Raw genomic sequence first — 19329 nt, forward strand, 5'->3', positions numbered from 1 at the left:
AAAATTTTATTTCTATATTTTTTTTTAAAATATAAAGGGATTTAATTTAGGGAGAGGACTTAAGGAGAACAGATGTTTAAAAACCCCCTAACCCAAAGCCGGATAGATTATCGGGTTGAACTGAGTAAGGTAACTTAGAGAATATCTTTTTTTTAGACTATTGGACGAGTGAAAAAAATATTTTTATGGACCGTGTTGGAATTTTTCAAATTTATTAAAACTTAAAATTAGGCAAATTCTTAATGATTATTGGTCGGGCCCGCCGCACAGTTTATACAAAATTATACTACTTTTACAGACCATGCGTAGTGATCTGCATCGGGCCTAATTTTTCATGCTCTACCAGGCCCAAAATTTTCTTAATAAAAGTTTAACGGCCCGGCCCGAACCAGAAATTTTAAAAAAGTTTTGCCGGCCCGGCCCGAACCCGTATATTTTTAAAAAAAATTTACCGATCCGGCCCGAATTTATTTAAATATAGAAATTAATTTTTATAATTACTCAAAATAAAAGACATATGTTATATGTCGTTTAGTTTCAATAAATAAAATCAAATATTTTTATTTTACATAAAAATTCAATATAAAATTGATAAATTTAGATATATTTAAAAAAAATTCCAAAGTCCGACCCGACCCGGCCCGAATTTTTTTTAAAAATATTAGGCCCGACTTGAACCCGATTATTTTAAATAGAATCCGGCCCAAAGCCCGTTCGGGCCGGGTCGGGCTCGGGGCGGGTACGGGTCGGGTCTAACTTTGCAGATCTCTACCATGCTGTGCAAATAATACTGGCAGGAAAAATCTTTTAAATTATCTTCCTAGACTGGTTCGCGAGCAGTGCAGATCTTTACTTGAAAAGATTAAAAATAAAGACAGAAATATATTTAAAAAAAAGAGAATTCCGGCTTTTATAATGAGTTCCTTATTTTACTTAAAATAGATACTATCAAAAATAAGAAGAAAACAATTTTTTTAACATACAACCTTTCGATTATGTAATAATTTCAAATAAAAAAACAATTAAAAACACAGAATTTCATAGCCAATATTAGAAACAGTTGAATGCCAATCTCTCATAAGCATATCTGATGTCGGAGATAAGCGTTACAAAAAAAATATATCCCGGAGATTTTATAAAAAATCCCTTAGAAAACTCTTTTTCCAATATCGGTGTTAATGTGAAGGCAATAGAAACATTGGCCCCTTCTAATGTGGAATTATCGAGAAATAAGTCTTCTATCGCTATTCATGAAAGAGATAAATGGGATGGAAAGTTAGATTTCTTGATGTCTTGCATAGGATATGCGGCGGGTCTGGGAAACGTGTGGAGATTTCCAGCTATGGCGGGAAAAAATGGAGGAGGTTTATTTATTTAAACGTATGTACATCATATAAAAAATTTTCAATTTTCATCCAATAGTAAATCTTGTGATCAATTTACATCCAATTGTATTCATTTTTTTTCTCCGCTACCAAAATTTTTTACCATAAAAACTGTAATAATTTTACTAATATAATAAAATTACTATTTTTGGAAAGTAAGTAAAGTAACGACGTTTCTTTTTTTTGAGTTTTAAAATACATAAGAACTTAGATATAAGTGTAAAATTATCATAAGTCCTACTGAAATAAATTGCCATTTCCTCAGCTGAATTATTATTTCTATTAATGTGACACCTATGACATGATATGTAAGATTTGATAGATCATCAAAAAATGACTAAATTTTATTAAAATATCCAATATCAAATTATTTAATTATATATTTTTATCAATTTAATTTATTTTAGCCGAGTTTTCAAATCTAATCAAAAGAATATAATATGGATCTTAGAAATTATTTTTTTCAAATTTGAATTTAAATAATAGATAATCTGTATACCAAATTTAAAAAGATATATTATTGCATTTTATGGATAAATTAGTTAAATTCTTCTATAGTAAAATTAATTTTCAATTTTTTTTTATCGAATTGCTACAAATAAAGTGCTATTTTATTTAATATAAATCTCCTTTCATCAGCACATTTTCCAAATTCTTAAAGCTTGGCTCAGTGGTACCCCCCCCCCTCCACCCAATCTACATCAAGTCAAGTACTTAGAGGGATTTAGTAGGGGGTAGGATAATTTTTTATTAAATTTTTTGGTTAAAAATTTATCAGAACTAATAAATATAAAATTTATTTTAAACCCATCATATAAAATGGCAATTTCGAACACAAATATTAAAAGGGCCAATATAATATTGTTAAAAAATATTAAGCTCTAACCGATATGTAAATCACATTAAAATATAGAATTACATTATAAAATGATTTAAAAAGTTAATCTCTTCAAAATAATATCCAAATCAATAAAAAAATCATACCTTTCTCCATTTTATAAACTCAAGCAAGAAAATCGCCGTATCTATAATTAGATCTATTTATCAAATATTTAAAACATCATGGCCCGACCTCGCCACTTGATATTTTTTTTAAAAATGTTTTTTCTTTTTATAAAAATATACATTTGTATCAATCTTTTTTTTTTAACTTAATATATGACATATTTTATTATATTCTCTATAATAAATGTTAATTTTTAAATAGTAATAAAATTAAAGTTTAAATAAAATTAAAAAGTTAATTAAAATACAGTTTATAAGTGAAAATTATATCTTTCCGATTGCGCTAATTTTTCAAAAATTTGTTCTGAGTTATCTTAATGTATATGTAAAGCTTCCATTCAATTGATTTTAAGATGTCGTACTCTTGAGTTGGGTTTTATTCTCCGTAACAAAGAATAGATTCTCATCTGTTTTATACTAATTGGTATAGTTGACAAAATATATTATTAATTTTAATATTTATGGTACTCTAAAATATATTTTAAAGTAGGTAATTCCATTGCGTTTCTTGGTGGAATTAATCTTCCAATAATTGTGGTGCAATTAAATAATTTTTTTTTCTTTTAAGTTTATCTTTTCAGGTGGTAAGCTCCTTCCTATCATCTCCACTTTATTACTCATGCTATCTATTTTTATCTAATTTCTATTTCTGATCGATTCCATTTGTATCTCCCACCGGAGTATCTCTATCGAGGGCAAAGGATCTTGATCTCCCACCGGTGTATCAAATCTATCAACAGATATACCACCTGAGTATTCCTCACACCAAAGTATCAAATCGACATTTATCCCAATCTTGATCTCCCACTGGAGTATCAATCCCGATGGTCGTTATCAGTCCAATGTAACTTAGTAGATATTGAGCTTAAACGGCCCCCGAGATTTCATCCTAGCGCTGGCAAGAAATCGTTATCATCTGACCCACGAGTTCAACTGGCCGTCTTATTTGGTTCAAGTATCCTAGCATCCGGCTAAGCCTGTCGGTGACCGGAATGGCATTTCTCAGCTCAGAAATTTTTCATATTATATGTCTATACCCATCCGTCATCGAAAAAAACCCGAAAATATTTAGTTCCTTATCAGGATTGAACCTGGGACCTTAGGTTTCCAAGCATACATCATACACCACTGGGCAACCTCAGCGATCAATTAAATATTTTATTAATACATTCAAATTCAAAAATAATAGGCTGTCGTATTATATCTAATTGTATCTGCTTAGGTCATTCTAATGTTTTCCCAATGGTTAAAATAGGTTTTTCAATATATAAAAATGCTGTAATCTTTATATTGAAGGATCCATCTTGTCGGGTATCCTTTTACAGTTTCTTTTTTATAGCACAAGAAGTCTCAGAAATGATTCTATAAATACTGTCTCTCTGGATATCTCATTATTTCATACACTTTAGAAATGTTGCCCAATCATAACTATTTTTGGTTGAGAAAATTATTTGAAATAGAATATCTTGCAATTCACAAAAATACCTTATATATTAAATTATTTGCTACAAGGTGGTTAGGGATTCCCCATCCCTCCAATTTCTCTGGCTTCTCGTATTTTTACGTTTTTCCAGTGATTATGAAAAAAATTATATAAAATGATTATTTCTAACATAAACTTTTATAATTTTAAAGTAAAATAAATATTATTATAATTTGAATGGCTAAAAAAATAAAAATTTTGGATGTATATATTATAGATTTCATCTCATTTTATTTGGCCCAAGCTGGGTTCGAGCCGGAGTCCTTTCCAATGGGGTTTTTCCTCAAATTTTAAATTGTTTAAAGATTTTTTTATAAAATGAGGAAACGAATTCACAAATAATTTTTTTGAAAGGTTAAATTTTATAGTGATGCTTCTAGTCTAGTTATAAAAAAATTATTCACATAAAATTAAGTTTGAAATAAGGTTTTCATTTAATTATATTGTTTACTGATTAGAAATTGGGAAATACCACTTTCCTGTTTACTTTCTTTTTAAAGCAAATAAGAGGAAAATTTGGAATTTAATTAGGGCTTTCCCCTAGATAAAAACTATTTTATTATATTATTTCTTGATCAAAGTTATTAAAATATTTTATGACTTTCATTTTCTTCGATGGGAGTTTGAATAGACTATTTAAATGTTTATATTTGTAGGACTCATTTTTAGTGACAACCAGAAATAACGCTTAATATCAATAAAATTTTAATTTTATGCTGCAACCTTTTATAAAAAAAAATGCATATATTATAAATTTAAATTCTCACTATTATATAATTAAAAAAAATTATTTTAATCAAAAAAAAATATATAAATATAAAAAGGTGCATTTTTGGTGCCCTACTTTATTATGCTTTTAATCGTTGGAATACCACTATTCTATATTGAAATATCTCAAGGACAGTTCGCGAGTTTGGGACCCATAAAAATATGGAGAGTAGTCCCTTTAGCTGAAGGTATAAACTAGTTATTTAGGTTATAAATTTTAAACAAATAAAAATGACTTTTTTTAAAAATAATTTAGAGACATTTGACCCGACTTTGTGTTCAAGTTAATTATTATGTATTAAATGCTATAAATTATTTAAAAGGTATCGGATACGGCATGGTTTTTATAACTTCTCTAGTAAATATGTACTATAACGTTATCGTTACCTGGATTATTTATTACTTTTTCGCATCCATGCAGGCTAAACTACCTTGGACTGATTGTGAGAAGCCTTGGAATACACCTAGTTTTATTTATATACTTATCATAATCGATTAATAATAACAAAATATTGTAAATTAGGTAATTTCGTGATGACAAAAATTATGTTTTTTACTTTCTGACACTGAAATGTGGGTGGGACAAAAGCGCTATTGCTTCTAAACTTAATTATAAAGCATGCCTAAATATTAAGAGTAGCGAAGAGATTGTTTTCTATAATATACTTATTATACACATTGAGTTTTGCTAGAAAAAATGGCAAAGAAAACTGTAATATTATGAAGGAATAAAATATCTTTAATGGTTATTTTATTTGATAAAGGAATAAAATAAGGTTTTCCCTAGCTCAGTCAGTCATTAGCTTATACCAAATGTCAGTTCAAATGGTAGAACGTAATTTCGTTCTTTTATTTGTGATTTTTGTATTATATATATAATATATTACATATCTATTACCTTCAGTAATTAATAAAGAAATATAAGAAAAATTTCTTAATTCTGAAAGTGAAATGATAAGACATTTAATGATAGACAATGCTGCTATTACAAATTTTTAATTCAAAAATATGAACATTCAAATATTTGTAACATAATTGTAAAATAATATATAAAATCTTTGCTTTCACCACAACATAGTGGTCTATTTTTTCCTAGGTAAGAAATGATGCAAGGAAGGTACTTTTTACCGCCTCTATCGTTCTAATATGGGATTTCAACCGTGTAAAACTTAAGGCATCGATATATACATTTTAACTCCAGTTTTAATTGCAAATCAATAAATTTGTTGTGATGGATAACCTAACTTGAAAAGCAAGCATAAATTCCTTCGAAAACATTAAAAAACATAGTTGATTGAGGTATTGATTATCAGGCAGAGAGACAGAGTCACACCATTAATTTTTTTAGATAATATAAAAGATTTTTGATATTTTTGTTTTATCAACATATCTAACACAAATACTAAATCGTGCATATGAGCTAAAATCGCCGGTGTCATTAGTCAAGTGAAATAACTAAGTTTAAGATTATTTTTCCTGCTGCTGAGGACATTTGATTTTGAGATTTAGATGAGCAATGTGGTTGCTTCCATTTAAATCTTCCCAGATTCCAATATCAGATTCAACCTCTCTTTTTTCAACACCTAAACGGAAAAAAGTAGAATCTAAAAAAAAATATTTAAATGTGCTTTATTGATCAGCATTTGGTGGTTTATTATTATTATTGGGTTGAATATAATTTGTTTTGGGAGAAGCATTTTAAAGTTATGAAAATTTATTAGAGTTGATTAGTGTTTTAAAATATTGAAATATCCGCCTCACATACAAATCACAATATATTTATTATTTAATTAGGATTTGATGACAATATTTTTATTTAAAAACAAATATCCTATTCAGTGAGCCATTCAAATGTTTTAGGGGGGGGGGCTCCCATGCCCCATAAAGTTACAAAAAATATTGATGATGCCCCCCCCCCTTACCCAGGAATGTGCTATTAAAATATTAAGAAGGTTTTTAAAATTTTGATAATTCTATATTTTTTATTCAAAATGAGCACTTAATATCTGGACAATTTTCTGCAAAGGGTTGTCAAGTCACTCATGCAATACTAGCTTATATTTAAAAAAAAAATGATATTTATTATATTTTTTTTGGAAAAAGATATAAAGTGAATAAAAGTAAAAAGGTTAAGATTGATAAGAAAGTGAGATAAATAGAAGTTAATTCCCCGAAATTAAGATTAAAATTATTATTACAGGCTTAAAAAAAATCTTTAAACCTACTCATTATATATATATATATATTTTATTTCACAATTACTCATACAACATAAAATTAAATAGAATTATACACATTATTTGTTTGATTATTTAACACCATGAGACACAATATTATATCTAAATTTTTTTTAAATCAAACCTTAGATTGTTTTTCTTATAAGGATTATGGAAACAGCGTTAAATGCAAAACACAAAATGGTACATACTACTTACATCAATGCTTTAAGGATAATAGCACATATTATAATACATTAGTGAATAAGACAAAACGAATATCACCTTCCGAAGAATATTTTTAGTAAAATTTGTTTTTCAATATTGGGCCCTAGAATAATATTAAAATAATTATAAATGTTTGAAAATAGTGTTGTTAGACGGCTCGATTTGAGCTGATTTTTAAACAAAGGGCGAACTCAATATTTTATCCAGAATAATATTTCGCAAGCCCGAAATATTTGGTCATAGATGGCACAAAGTTGGACATCTATTAGCAAAATCATGAGGTTTGGTAATATTTTTCTGGCTAATATATTTAGTTAGCCGTTTTTAAAAATCTCAAATCAAGCCGTTTACAACACTTATTTTTAAAAAAATTTTAAAAAAATTTATTAAAATTTTTATTCATTTATTTAAATATTTATCAAATTTTTATTCATTCAATATAAATATTTTATAAAAAGCAAAAAAATGCTTCAGTCCCCTAATTCAATCGAGAAGTTCGAAGGAATAAATTGGGACATATTATTGACTCTTCTTCTATCATGGTTAATCGTTTTTTTAATCATGATTCATGGAATTAAATCTTCCGGAAAGGTAGAAAAATAAATTGGTTAAATACTTTTAAAATTGTTTAAATGAGTTTATTGGGCATGCAATTCTATATATAATCAATTTTAAGAGAATACTTTAAAAAAACCTTGCATTTAAGATTTTTTGTCCTTATTTGATCATATAAAATTTCGAAAAGGTTATATTTATCCAAAAAAACATATACTATAGGTTGTTTATTTCACAGCCCTTTTCCCCTATTTCGTATTGATTATCTTAGTTATAAAGGGAGCTACTTTAGAAGGTGCCATAGATGGTATTAAATTTTATATAGTGCCTAAATGGAGGCGTTTATTGGATCTTCAGGTTAAAAAAAATTTATATTTTATATTTTTTTAGGAATAAAATTTATTATAATTATTTTGCTTTACAAAATATTAAGATGTTAAATCCATATTAATTGCATGCTATATCAAAAAAATATGAAACTTATATTTCCTACTCGTTATACTTAATTGTGAACAAAATTTTTTAAAATCTTTTTTAAATTATCGTGATGAAAAAAAATTGCTTATAACTAATAAATAAAGATTAATTATTTTAAAAGATACTTTAAATTCTCAGTACCTTACTAATATTAGTAGTTGTAATTATTTTGAATATGTCATCAAATAAAAAATAGGTTCTAGCTATTTTCAAAATGTCGATTTAAAAAAGTCCCCAAAGTACATTAGATAATCTATCTGATTTGAATATATAGTGTGTTCTCTATAATATCCTCCTCGAAATATCACCTAAAATTTATTAACAAATTTATAACAATGATTAAATACGTTATATATATTTTTTTAAACTAATTTAGGTATGGACAGAGGCTGCAGGACAAATGTTTTTCTCCCTCTCATGCGCCATGGGTGGACTACACGCTCTTTCAAGTTATAACAAATTTGACAACAACGTGCTAAGGTTAACAAAATATAATAGACACAAGAACATTATTTTATAATTCATAAGCTAAACTCCAAAATTTATCATTAATATATAACAATTAATCATTAATATAAAAATTATAATATATCTCATTGATTTAATTCAATTAAGTCACTCGTCAAATTATATTGGTGAGGTTTAAATTCAAAAAATAAAATTAAATCAGTGGCGAAGTGTCCATAGAAGCAATGGAAGCATTGCTTTCTTAAATAAACTTAATATAATCTGTATACTATGTTGAAAAAACTAATCTGACTTCGTTTTAATATAATTTTTATAATATTATTTTTACTACGTTAATAAGAATTACTATTATTTTTACTACGTTAAAAAAATTACTAATATTTTTACTACGTTAAAAAATTTATTATTATTTTTACTACATTAAAAAATTTACTATATTTTTGCTACGTTAAAAAATTTACTATTATTTTTACTACCTTAAAAAAATATACATGAGGGAACCAAATTTCGTAAGATTATGGTTTGTGAGAAATAATTACCATTGGTTATCTTTTAATTTGCATGTTCTCTTAAGTTAACAAAAAATGTTCCAATGATACCTCCCCCCCCTTTCCCATTTCCTGTATTTAAAAAATATATATTATATATCAGTTTAAACATTAATTTGAAAGAGAAAGAAGTAAAAGCTAATAATTTATTAAAATAAAGACCATAATTCAAAATTTTTAGAAAAAAAAATTTTTTGTAAAAATTAAAATTACATAACATAGCCAAAGGTCTATAATAAGTGCAGTGATGTTAAAAAGCCCGAGTTGGGCCAATTTAAAAAAAAAGGTCATCGGACTTTTTAAAACACCAAAAAAGTGGACGTAAAGACCTACAATAAACTTTATGATAGAAAACCCAACCTAATAGCTCCCTCCCCCTTCTCATAGGAAAATCCTGGATACGACCATGAAATAAGTGGACATTTACATATATTAGATATGTAATATTGAAGCTATAAAGAAGTTTTCGAATCCCAGCCAAATCTTCAAATTTATACTATTTTAAAGCGAGGAAAACGAAGAACGAAAAGGTTCCACCAAAAAACATTCAAGACAAATTAATATGGATTTATATAATTAATAAAAAAACATATTTTAAAGTTGGCTCATATATTTCTATCTTTTTAAAATTTTAATATAATAAAAAGAATAAAATTTGGATATCAATATTTTTCATTTTAAAATTTGATGGGGTCAAATTTAGGTATATCGGAGATGTATGCTTTTTAATTTAAAATTATAAACATATTAAAACTTTAGTAATTTATATAATTAAGAGACACCTGGATAGTTACATTATCAAATTCCTTCACTAGCATATTTGCTGGGTTCGCTATTTTCTCAGTAATTGGGAACATGTCTATGATCAAAAATATACCAGTAGAAGATATAGCCGCTTCTGGTATAGCTATTATCTAAAAAAAATTATCTATTTTATTTATCTTGCTTTAAAAATACTTAAATAATTAAAGTTATATTTTGTAATCATTTTTGTGTCTAATAATATTATAATCTAAGTTACAACAAGACCTTAACTAGTGCTTGATTAATATTAGAAGAAAAAAAAATCACTAATTTCTTGTAAGGATTCAGTAAGGTTTGTTGTGATTTTAAAATTTTAGATTAATTTTTAAGCTCATGCTCTATGTTTTTAGCAAAAAGTGTTTTAAAAAAAATTTCATTTTATTTTTTTGCAGGAACTGGCTTAGCGTTCATAGCTTATCCTGAAGCTCTATTGTATTTACCATTGCCGCCAATTTGGTCTCTCATATTTTTCTTCATGTTATTTCTCCTAGGAATAGATAGTCAAGTATAATAACCTTTTTAATGTTAATATTTTTATCAGAGATTAGCCGATACTCGCGGTATCGGTCATTAGCTGTAACCGCAAATTCATTTTAACCGATCTACATTACGCTATTAATTTATTTTTAAAAAAACACGATGGGTTTATAAAAACACTATAAATTTATAAAAAAAAATCTTATAAAAATTTATCAATTATTTAATTTATAAAAATAGATGAATTATATAACTATGTTATTTTTTCAATGAAATCAGAGACCTGTAATTCCGGCCCAGAACCTGGCCTGCAAAAATGTTTTGACTTTATAATATCTTAAACAAGATAGAAAAAAATTGAAGATTTAAAATACGGGATTTTTAAATTTTTAATCATTGATTTATCAGTGAAAAAATGTTAAAAAATCTAATAAGAGCGCATTCTCATATTTTTCGATTTTAACCTTAAAACCATTCGCAGAATACATGCCAAAATTATTAGAAAAAGCGAGATATCAAAAATTCAGTGCCGATCTGTAAAATGATCAATAGTAAAAATCAGAACTGCGGCAAGAAATATTTACTACATTATTATTTTTTGTTATCGATATTGGTTATGATATCAGTTGTTACCGGCTAATACTGTGTTTGGCATCGGCCATATCAGTCAGAGTAATAGCTAAAAAGATGGAATCAGTGTATCTCTGATTTTTATTGAATAAATTTGCTTATTTTTAAAATTTAAAAGATACAAAATTTAATTTATAATATCAAATTTATTCCAAAATTATCTTATTCTGATTGATTTAGGTTTATAATTAATTTATTTAGAGTGCCCTCCACCTCCCCTTTCAGACCAATGACGAGAGAACTTCCATAGGGAAATAGATGGGGGTACCCTATGAGAGCACCTCCCTCTCCCAACTATAAGCTAAATTTTAAATATTTTAAATGAGCATATATTATATTAACATAAAAACATAACTACTATTAATATAATTCCATCATTGATAATTTATTTTTCTTTATTCCATAAATATACTTGAGAAAATTATATAACTATGAATTAATTTTAGAATAGATTTGATCATAAATAAATTTTATTTTATTTCAAATATTATAGTTTCTAATAATGAAATAATTAAAAAGAAAATTATCTAATGATGTTGATGATGATTAAATTCAAAAAAAGTAATAATATTGAATTTCACAACGATTTATTAATATTGCAAAAATAATTTTCATGTTGTATAAAATTATAAGAACGATAAACTAATGATTCAAAAATATAGCACAATAATAATCTAATATTTGTCAAAATGGCTTGTATATAGTAAAGATAATCGAATTAATGACTGATTAAAAATATAGCACAAAAATAATCGAATATTGCAAAAATGAGAAGGTTGTATAAGTATTTGCCCATAATTCTGCTTTGGTGGTTTTTTATACCTATAGCTTCATAGTTTTGTGTTAGGCTTGAATGTCTCGTTTGGGGAATTCCTTTATTTAACATGAATATTTATTTTGGATATTATTCTTTGGCATCGCATTATCATTACATCATTATGTAGAAATTGAAGATGGATAGGAGTAATAAAAATTTGATTAAACAATAAGGGGAGGGAGGAGAGGGGTATACCATAGAAGGTGGCATCCATAAATAGTAATGATGCTATAGAATCATAACCGACCTACATAAGGTTTTAATGAAGTTATTGACTTAGATAGAGGGCACTGAGTATACATAATATTAAGAAATATGAACACAATATTTATTTAATAAATATGAACTTTTAAAACAGTCCGCTGGGGTTGAAACAGTTACTACTGCACTATTTGACTCCCTCAACATTCACAATATTGGGAAATGGAAAAAATCGGGAATAACCTTAATTATATGCGTCGGATTCTTCATATTGTCAATACCTTTAGTGTCTAGGGTATATTTTTTATCACACATACTAATATATATTCGATTTTTTTAATACTAATCTCATACTATATCATTAATCTACATTTCTTTTACAATATTTACTTTCATCATTTTACAAATAATTTTTTTTTAATATAAAAGACGGGGATATATTGGGTCGAGTTATTAAACAGTTCTGCCACAGATTGGGGTTTAATACTGATAGCGTTAATGGAGGGTGTAGCAATATCCTACATATACGGTAAAATATAATTCATTCTACTTACCGGAATTCATTTATACCTGTGGGAATTTTTTTTTAAATTAGATAATCTTTCAAGATTTTATTATTTTTATAATAATATTAAATAAATTCGAGTATGTATGGATTAAAAATAACATTAGATCGGCATATTTTAATTTCGATTTTTTTGCTCAGATACTAGTGTTTTAAAAAAAACAATTCTGCAGGGTATTTTTAAGAATTACATGAAGGACTCCCTAAAGTTTCCCGGAGTAATGCTAACAAGCAATGGTTTGAAAAAGGGAAAGTATTTTTTTAATATTTTATTAGTTTCTAAGATTTAAGGAACGGTTATTATTTGATACTATATGTCTATACATGTATAATCCAAGAGAGAAGCCGGCCCAATTGCCAAGGGGTTAGGAATATGCTATCAGAGTTTTTATTGCTCCCTAAGTTCATCTTCATTGCTTAGAAGTTGTAAGTAGGTATACCTTTGTTAAGGCTTGGGCGAATGATGTTTCTACAATGTTATCCTTTGAAATATTTACAAAGGAGAGGGTAATATCTGTTTTATGCAACATGGATATTAAAAAGCAATCATTGAAAAGGAATAATAACTATGGGACAAAATGCGGCGTCCAATAGCTAATCGTAATTCTTTCGAAAATATACACAGGCCCAACCTTTAACTTTTATGGCCTCCAGCCATTCATAGCATTTTTTTATGCATTCCAGGCTGGTCATCTTAACAAATCTTTCCTTCAATAATATATATATTTAACGTAACAAGTTATTCCCAGTCTTTTTGCGAAGAAGCAGAATGGCGAGGAAGGAGTTATGGTTTAAAATGACATATTGTTTTTATTTTTCAAAAAATGGGTGGAGGGGGGGGGGGGGTATGAGGAGGTTTTATTGTCATAACAATATTTGCAAATTTTTTGCCAAAGGGAAAACACCCCCCCCCCCTATAATTTTTACCACGTGGCTTTTTCTTCGAAGTTATTTTTTTTCCAGATCTTTCAATCTGGAACATTGTGATATCATCCATTATCCCATTATGCCATTAGTTTTGGTTAAATATAACTAACAATAACCATCTCCTAGCTCACATTTGTCTTAGTGTTAATAGTTCATTATCTTCTTCCCCAATAAATACTTTTTAAAAATTGCTTAAAGCTTAAATTATTTAATTTTAACAAAATTTCCTCCTTTTCAAAGTATTTTAAATTTTCTTATTCAGTAAATATGATTTTTAATCCTCATGCCATTTATATCAAATTTTTAGCCCACCCGCTCAACGTTAAAAAATAATTTGGTTGGTTTGATTTATTTTCTTTCATAAATTTTTAATAAATATAAACCCATCCTGCTCATTCTGCCCTTAAAACATTTCAAATTCATCCGCCCGCCCGACCGTTAAAAACACCTTTAACCCACTCATTTGCGGACCTTTAATGCCAACCCACGACTTCCCCACCAACTTTATTTGAATATTTAATTTAATTTGCAAGTTAAATTGGCTAAAATTTGATGGAGGTGCTTCTGCTATAAATATATTTATTTGAATTAATTTAAACAACGTGGTCTACCAAATGAAAAAGAAAAAATGCTTAAATTGAATTTTTTTAAAGAAAGATAGAAAAATATTTACAGTGGGTGAGACAAGCTGCAACTCTAGAAGTTTTAAATATAATAATGATCAGCTACACCCCCCCCCCCCCCAATTCTTCTTTGTTTCTAAAATTTTATCAATTTATCAATAATTTTTACATTGAATTTGGATCTGCTTAGGTATCAACAATCTAATATACGATATCGAAATGATGATTGGAACTAAACCAAAATATACATGGTTATATTGGAAGATTGTCTGGGCTATATTTCCACTCATCATGGCGGTAATTTAATTAAATATTTTGTTAATTTAAAAGGATACATTTTAAACCCGTAAATGATATATGCAAAAATTTGTCTAATTTTGGTTCTTGATAATTCGGGCAACTTCATAATTTGACCAAAATATTTAGACTCAATCAAATTCCATTAACTACTATTACACTTGATAAATTGGGTAACTATTTAAGTTGGGCAAAAAACATGGTTCTAACGGTGCCCAATAGACAGGTTTTAATGTATATATTCTAAATGGTTTATCTCAACTTATTTTCGGAATCTTTTAAAACCATTAGGATTTGGAATGATTATAAACGCAGCGTTTTTTTTATATAAGCCTTATTTTATTTTTATCTATTATTAAACCTCATTATCAAAATTTTAATTCCAAAAAATATTGAAGGTAAATATCAAAATTTGATTAATTTTCAACATAAAAGAAAAATAGGCGCCATTTAATTTTATTATTTCGTTAATAAGAATTGTATGGAAAAAAATTAGAAAAAATGGAAATTTCATAATTTTTTATTCTTTGATAATTTACCGAATTTTATTTTTCATACATATTTTTGTTCAAAGTTTTCATTTGAATGACAAAGGTAAAAATCTATTTTTTATATTTTAAAAAAAAATTATCATATTTGTATATTTTTTTTTCTATGTAAACGGTTTAAAATTTTATTATGCTTTGAGGTCTAAGGCCGTGTCCTAGGTAAGCATAATACTAAATAAATAGCTGGCTAAAAAAAGTCTTAAACATTTTATTGTAGATAACAGATTTGCTAAAATATTTAGACATATAAATGCGGTCTCTATATATATCTTTAAAAGGTAATGTCTGTTTTAAGATACATTTGACAAGTATCTTTTACCAATTTTGTCAGATAGCTACTGGATCAATTCCTTCTATTTCTAATGACACTAAAAAAATTGATTGATAAGGAATGATAAAATTATTTATATAAAAACAGGCTTTATAGTGGGACCTAATTGAGCGTTTGCGTTTCTTTGTGCAAAATGCAAAGAATGTATTTCAAATGGTACCGTGCAAATTGATCACAATTTATAATCATTAATAAAATCGCAAACTGATTTTTTTAGAAAAAGGCTTAATTAGGTCTCACTATTAATCGTTCTTATCTATATCGTTATCTAGACTCATTTGACAAGTGCCTTTTAATAACTTTAGCAGATAGATACTAGTGAGGGGCAATTCCTGTTATTTTTAATAATAGGATATCTAAAATTGATTGATTAAAAATGATAAGGTTAATTAATAATTCATATAAAAATAGACATTATTCGTTCTATCTTGGTTCAATATGGTTCCTTTGGCCATCAACAATTATGTTTACCCTAAATGGGCTGACACCTTTGGCGTGATCTTAGCTGGAATACCAGTTTTGTTCGTGCCCATACTTTTTACCAAAAACTATTACGCGTTGAAAGATCGAACTACGAGAACGTTTCTAGAAGTTAGTTATTTTTCCATAATTTTAATATTTCATTAGTATTTTGTTTTCATATAGTTTATTGACGGGTTTCCAGATTTTTAATTCTGAATATTAATTTTTAAAAAATATTGTTTATCGTTTATAATACCTGTAGTATTCAGCAGCTTCTACCATAGTGAGGTAAAATGCAGGATCATCATTAAAATTCTCAGGTCAGGGTAAAAAAAATTTAAATGATTGTCCTTGTGGGAATGGGGGAAGGGGGAGATTTTGATATTTACTATTTATTCTTAAAATATGGAATAAAATTTATTATTATTATTTTTCAAAATATATTTTGTCTTTTTATTTGCAATTCGTTTTTTTAAATTTTTGTTAAAATTATAATTGAGAATATTAGTAATAAATAAAATTGATCCTTCATATGCAATTAATTCTTCTAGTTCTAGGTACTCATTCTCGTCTTATTTTTAATATGCGTTATCACATTTTTTTTATTTTGTAATATATTTGAATTTTCATAGAGTCATAATTATAATAATATATAATTTAAAATATAGAAGAGGCCGGGGTTTTATAGCAGCTGTTTTACTCTTTTGCGACACAATTTTATTTTTTAAAATTATTTTGCCAGCGACGGCCAAGATGACAAGCCCATCGGGGCAAGATGACAAACATTAAATTTAATTCATTTATTATTGTTATGATTAAAAATAAAAACCAATTATCAATATTTTTCTCTTCAGAATAAAGATAAGCGAAAAAGGTTAAATTCTTGGCACAAATAGGATATGCCCATACAGGCAATTACTGCATTATATCAAATCCTCGTGCTTTTTACTGAATTATATTATGTCACTTCCTAAAAGTTTTACACCTCCCCCCTTCCCCTACCCTACCAAAAATTTATTTTTTACCTACCCCATAAATATTTTTACCAAATTAGAGGAGGAATTTACAGGTTTAACCCGAATACCACCACCCTATTAAGATTTTTTTAGCCTTCCCGACTGTGTAATAGTTTTTTTAAAATTCACTTACATAAAAAAATAACTTTTTAAAAAATAAGTTAGTTTTGCTTAATTTTTCCAAAAAATACTACAGATTAATCCGCAAGCCCAATGTTTAATTTTTTTAACTCGCTCGACTACGCCTGCCCTAGTATTGGCTGGCGAGTTAAAACTCCGCTTATTGCATAACTCTAATATAAACCATCAAGATTAGCTTAGAAAAATGATAATTACTTTCTCCACTCCTATTTTTCTACTACCACCCTTCCCTATTATATTTCAATGACTATCTTGCATTATACATCTCGCCGAATCTTTGATAGAGGTGCTTGCTATCTCCGATACTTACATAAGTGTTTGGGTATAGCTAGAAACAGAGTCATCAGGATTTGTTTCACCTCTAGAACATCATTACAAATATAATCAGTAATAATATCAAGGCTTAGTTGGTGGATTTCCTTAAAATATTTTGTGAGATCTAAGCCCAATGGTAGTGAGTTAGCTCAAACGCCTCTAGAAATTTTTCTAGATAAGCTAGAATCTGGGCTAAGTTTATTCGGTAGAAAATTTGAAAAATATATTTAATAAATTTCATAAAATTTGAATGTCCAGGTTTTGCATCAAATCAAAACCAAATAAAAAATTTTTGAAAATCGTTTTTGATCAATATCTTCTGAAGGGGGATCACTCACTACTAAATCAACATTTATAACTTTTGTTTTGTTTATAATATCGCTCAATCTGTCATCTAGAAATTGATCATTCAAATAGTTTAGTTTTATTTATAATTAATTTATGTATATCAGTGGTTTGACCAGGATTTATCCAAAGGAGGGGGGGGGGGGAGTTTACCAATTTTTTTGGATGCTTCGCTCTCTAACTTATATTTATCCGGCCTTTAGGAGGGTCTAGCCTATAAAATTATAAATAAGTATTTTTGGGTTTCTTGGTTATTTTTATTTTGCTTTTTCAAAATATGTAATATCTTTTCTTTATATAATTTCTATTGGTACTGTCTCTTAATTTTTTAATGAACAAGGACAATCATCCTTAAACTAAAGATCTGCAATGAGCGGGGTTTAACCCAAACGTCCTCTCGGTCATTGTTTTAAATTTTTAACCCGCTTGCCTGCCCGCTTATGGTTTTTTTAATTCACCCGCAAACTTGCATGGCTATCCGCCCGCTCATTAATTTAAAAATTTTGTTTAACCCCGCCCATCCAATGTTTACAAATTATTTGGTTTAGCTCTTTATTTATTTTTTATTTTAAAGTTTTTTTACACTTATAAAATATGCAATATTATGAAATAAATTATTTTTAAATAAATAGAAGTATGTTTTGCTCATTCCGACCGAAGTATTTTAAATTCGCCCGCCTATCGCCTGCCCATTTTTTAAAAATATTATTTAACCCACTACTCACCCACCCAATGTTTAAAATCTTTTAGCCCGCTCTTTTGTAGTGATATAAAAACGCAGTCATACTTGTGGCATCTTTAGAAAATGTCATACCAAAATAAAATAAACTAATATAATATATAATTTTTTGCACGGAGGGGTAAGATTGAATGAATCTTTGTAAATAACATTAAGTTCGCTTTTACTTGGAAATATAAAAGATCATCTGCCGTATATCCCTGGACTTCCCTTTAATAAAATGAATATTATACTATCTATATTTATCAGTAATAATCATTTAAGGTTTATGTGAGTCTGTATATAGGTAAGTTGGAGATCAAAATTAATTTTCGGGAGGGAGGAAATTTTTTTAGGGGAGTAAGGAGTAACAAAAATAATAGGGAAAGGTGGTGGGGTGTTGAAACCTCTGGTTTTATTAAAAAACAATGTATAATAATATTTTAATATAGTTTAATTTATTTATTTAAAAATATTAATATATTAGAATGTACGTATATTAAGTCAACCAAGAGATAATTGGGGACCAGAACTTGCTGTCAATAGAACAGGAAAATACAAACCATTAGGCATATTACAAAACTAAAATTATGTCATCTCAACGTTCACATTTTAACATTAACAACTTTGAAGCCAAATAAAAATAATCCAACTTATATTATGTAAATCAATAGAATTCGATTGCCCTTAAATAAATAACACGTTTATCATCGGTGATAACATAAGATTATTAAGTTGTTTAACAGTTTTTTGATTCACATAATTCTACTATCATGACGCAATATGCAAATGTTACGTTCTATTCATTTGCCTTATCTCTTATTCCTAGTTAGCGCGAATTCGCTGGGAAGAATATAAAAATACAGGCGAAGTAAATAATATATGCTGCATTTTTTACATCGCCGCAAATCCGTGCTAACTGTGAATATGCAGTATTAGGTTGATTTCCAAACACGTTTTTTCAAAGCGGGTTTCGAGG

At 27.6% G+C, this 19329-nt stretch overlaps 1 protein-coding gene across 1 annotated transcript; it reads left to right on the top strand.

The window, feature by feature from the left end:
* Nucleotides 1-1090: 1090 nt before the first annotated feature.
* On the top strand, nucleotides 1091-18936 carry LOC135926997 (sodium- and chloride-dependent glycine transporter 2-like). Its single transcript, XM_065462931.1, has 14 exons — nucleotides 1091-1364; nucleotides 4698-4829; nucleotides 4965-5108; nucleotides 7008-7161; nucleotides 7544-7676; nucleotides 7863-7997; nucleotides 8494-8597; nucleotides 9910-10034; nucleotides 10330-10442; nucleotides 12220-12357; nucleotides 12492-12591; nucleotides 14368-14474; nucleotides 15765-15944; nucleotides 18838-18936. Exons 1-14 carry the CDS (start codon nucleotides 1091-1093, stop codon nucleotides 18934-18936), a joined length of 1938 nt encoding a protein of 645 aa, XP_065319003.1.
* Nucleotides 18937-19329: the final 393 nt, after the last annotated feature.

Source organism: Gordionus sp. m RMFG-2023, chromosome 3 (genome assembly GCF_954871325.1).
Source record: "Gordionus sp. m RMFG-2023 chromosome 3, tfGorSpeb1-WG-v2, whole genome shotgun sequence".
Taxonomy (NCBI): Eukaryota; Metazoa; Nematomorpha; class Gordioida; order Chordodea; family Parachordodidae; genus Gordionus; species Gordionus sp. m RMFG-2023.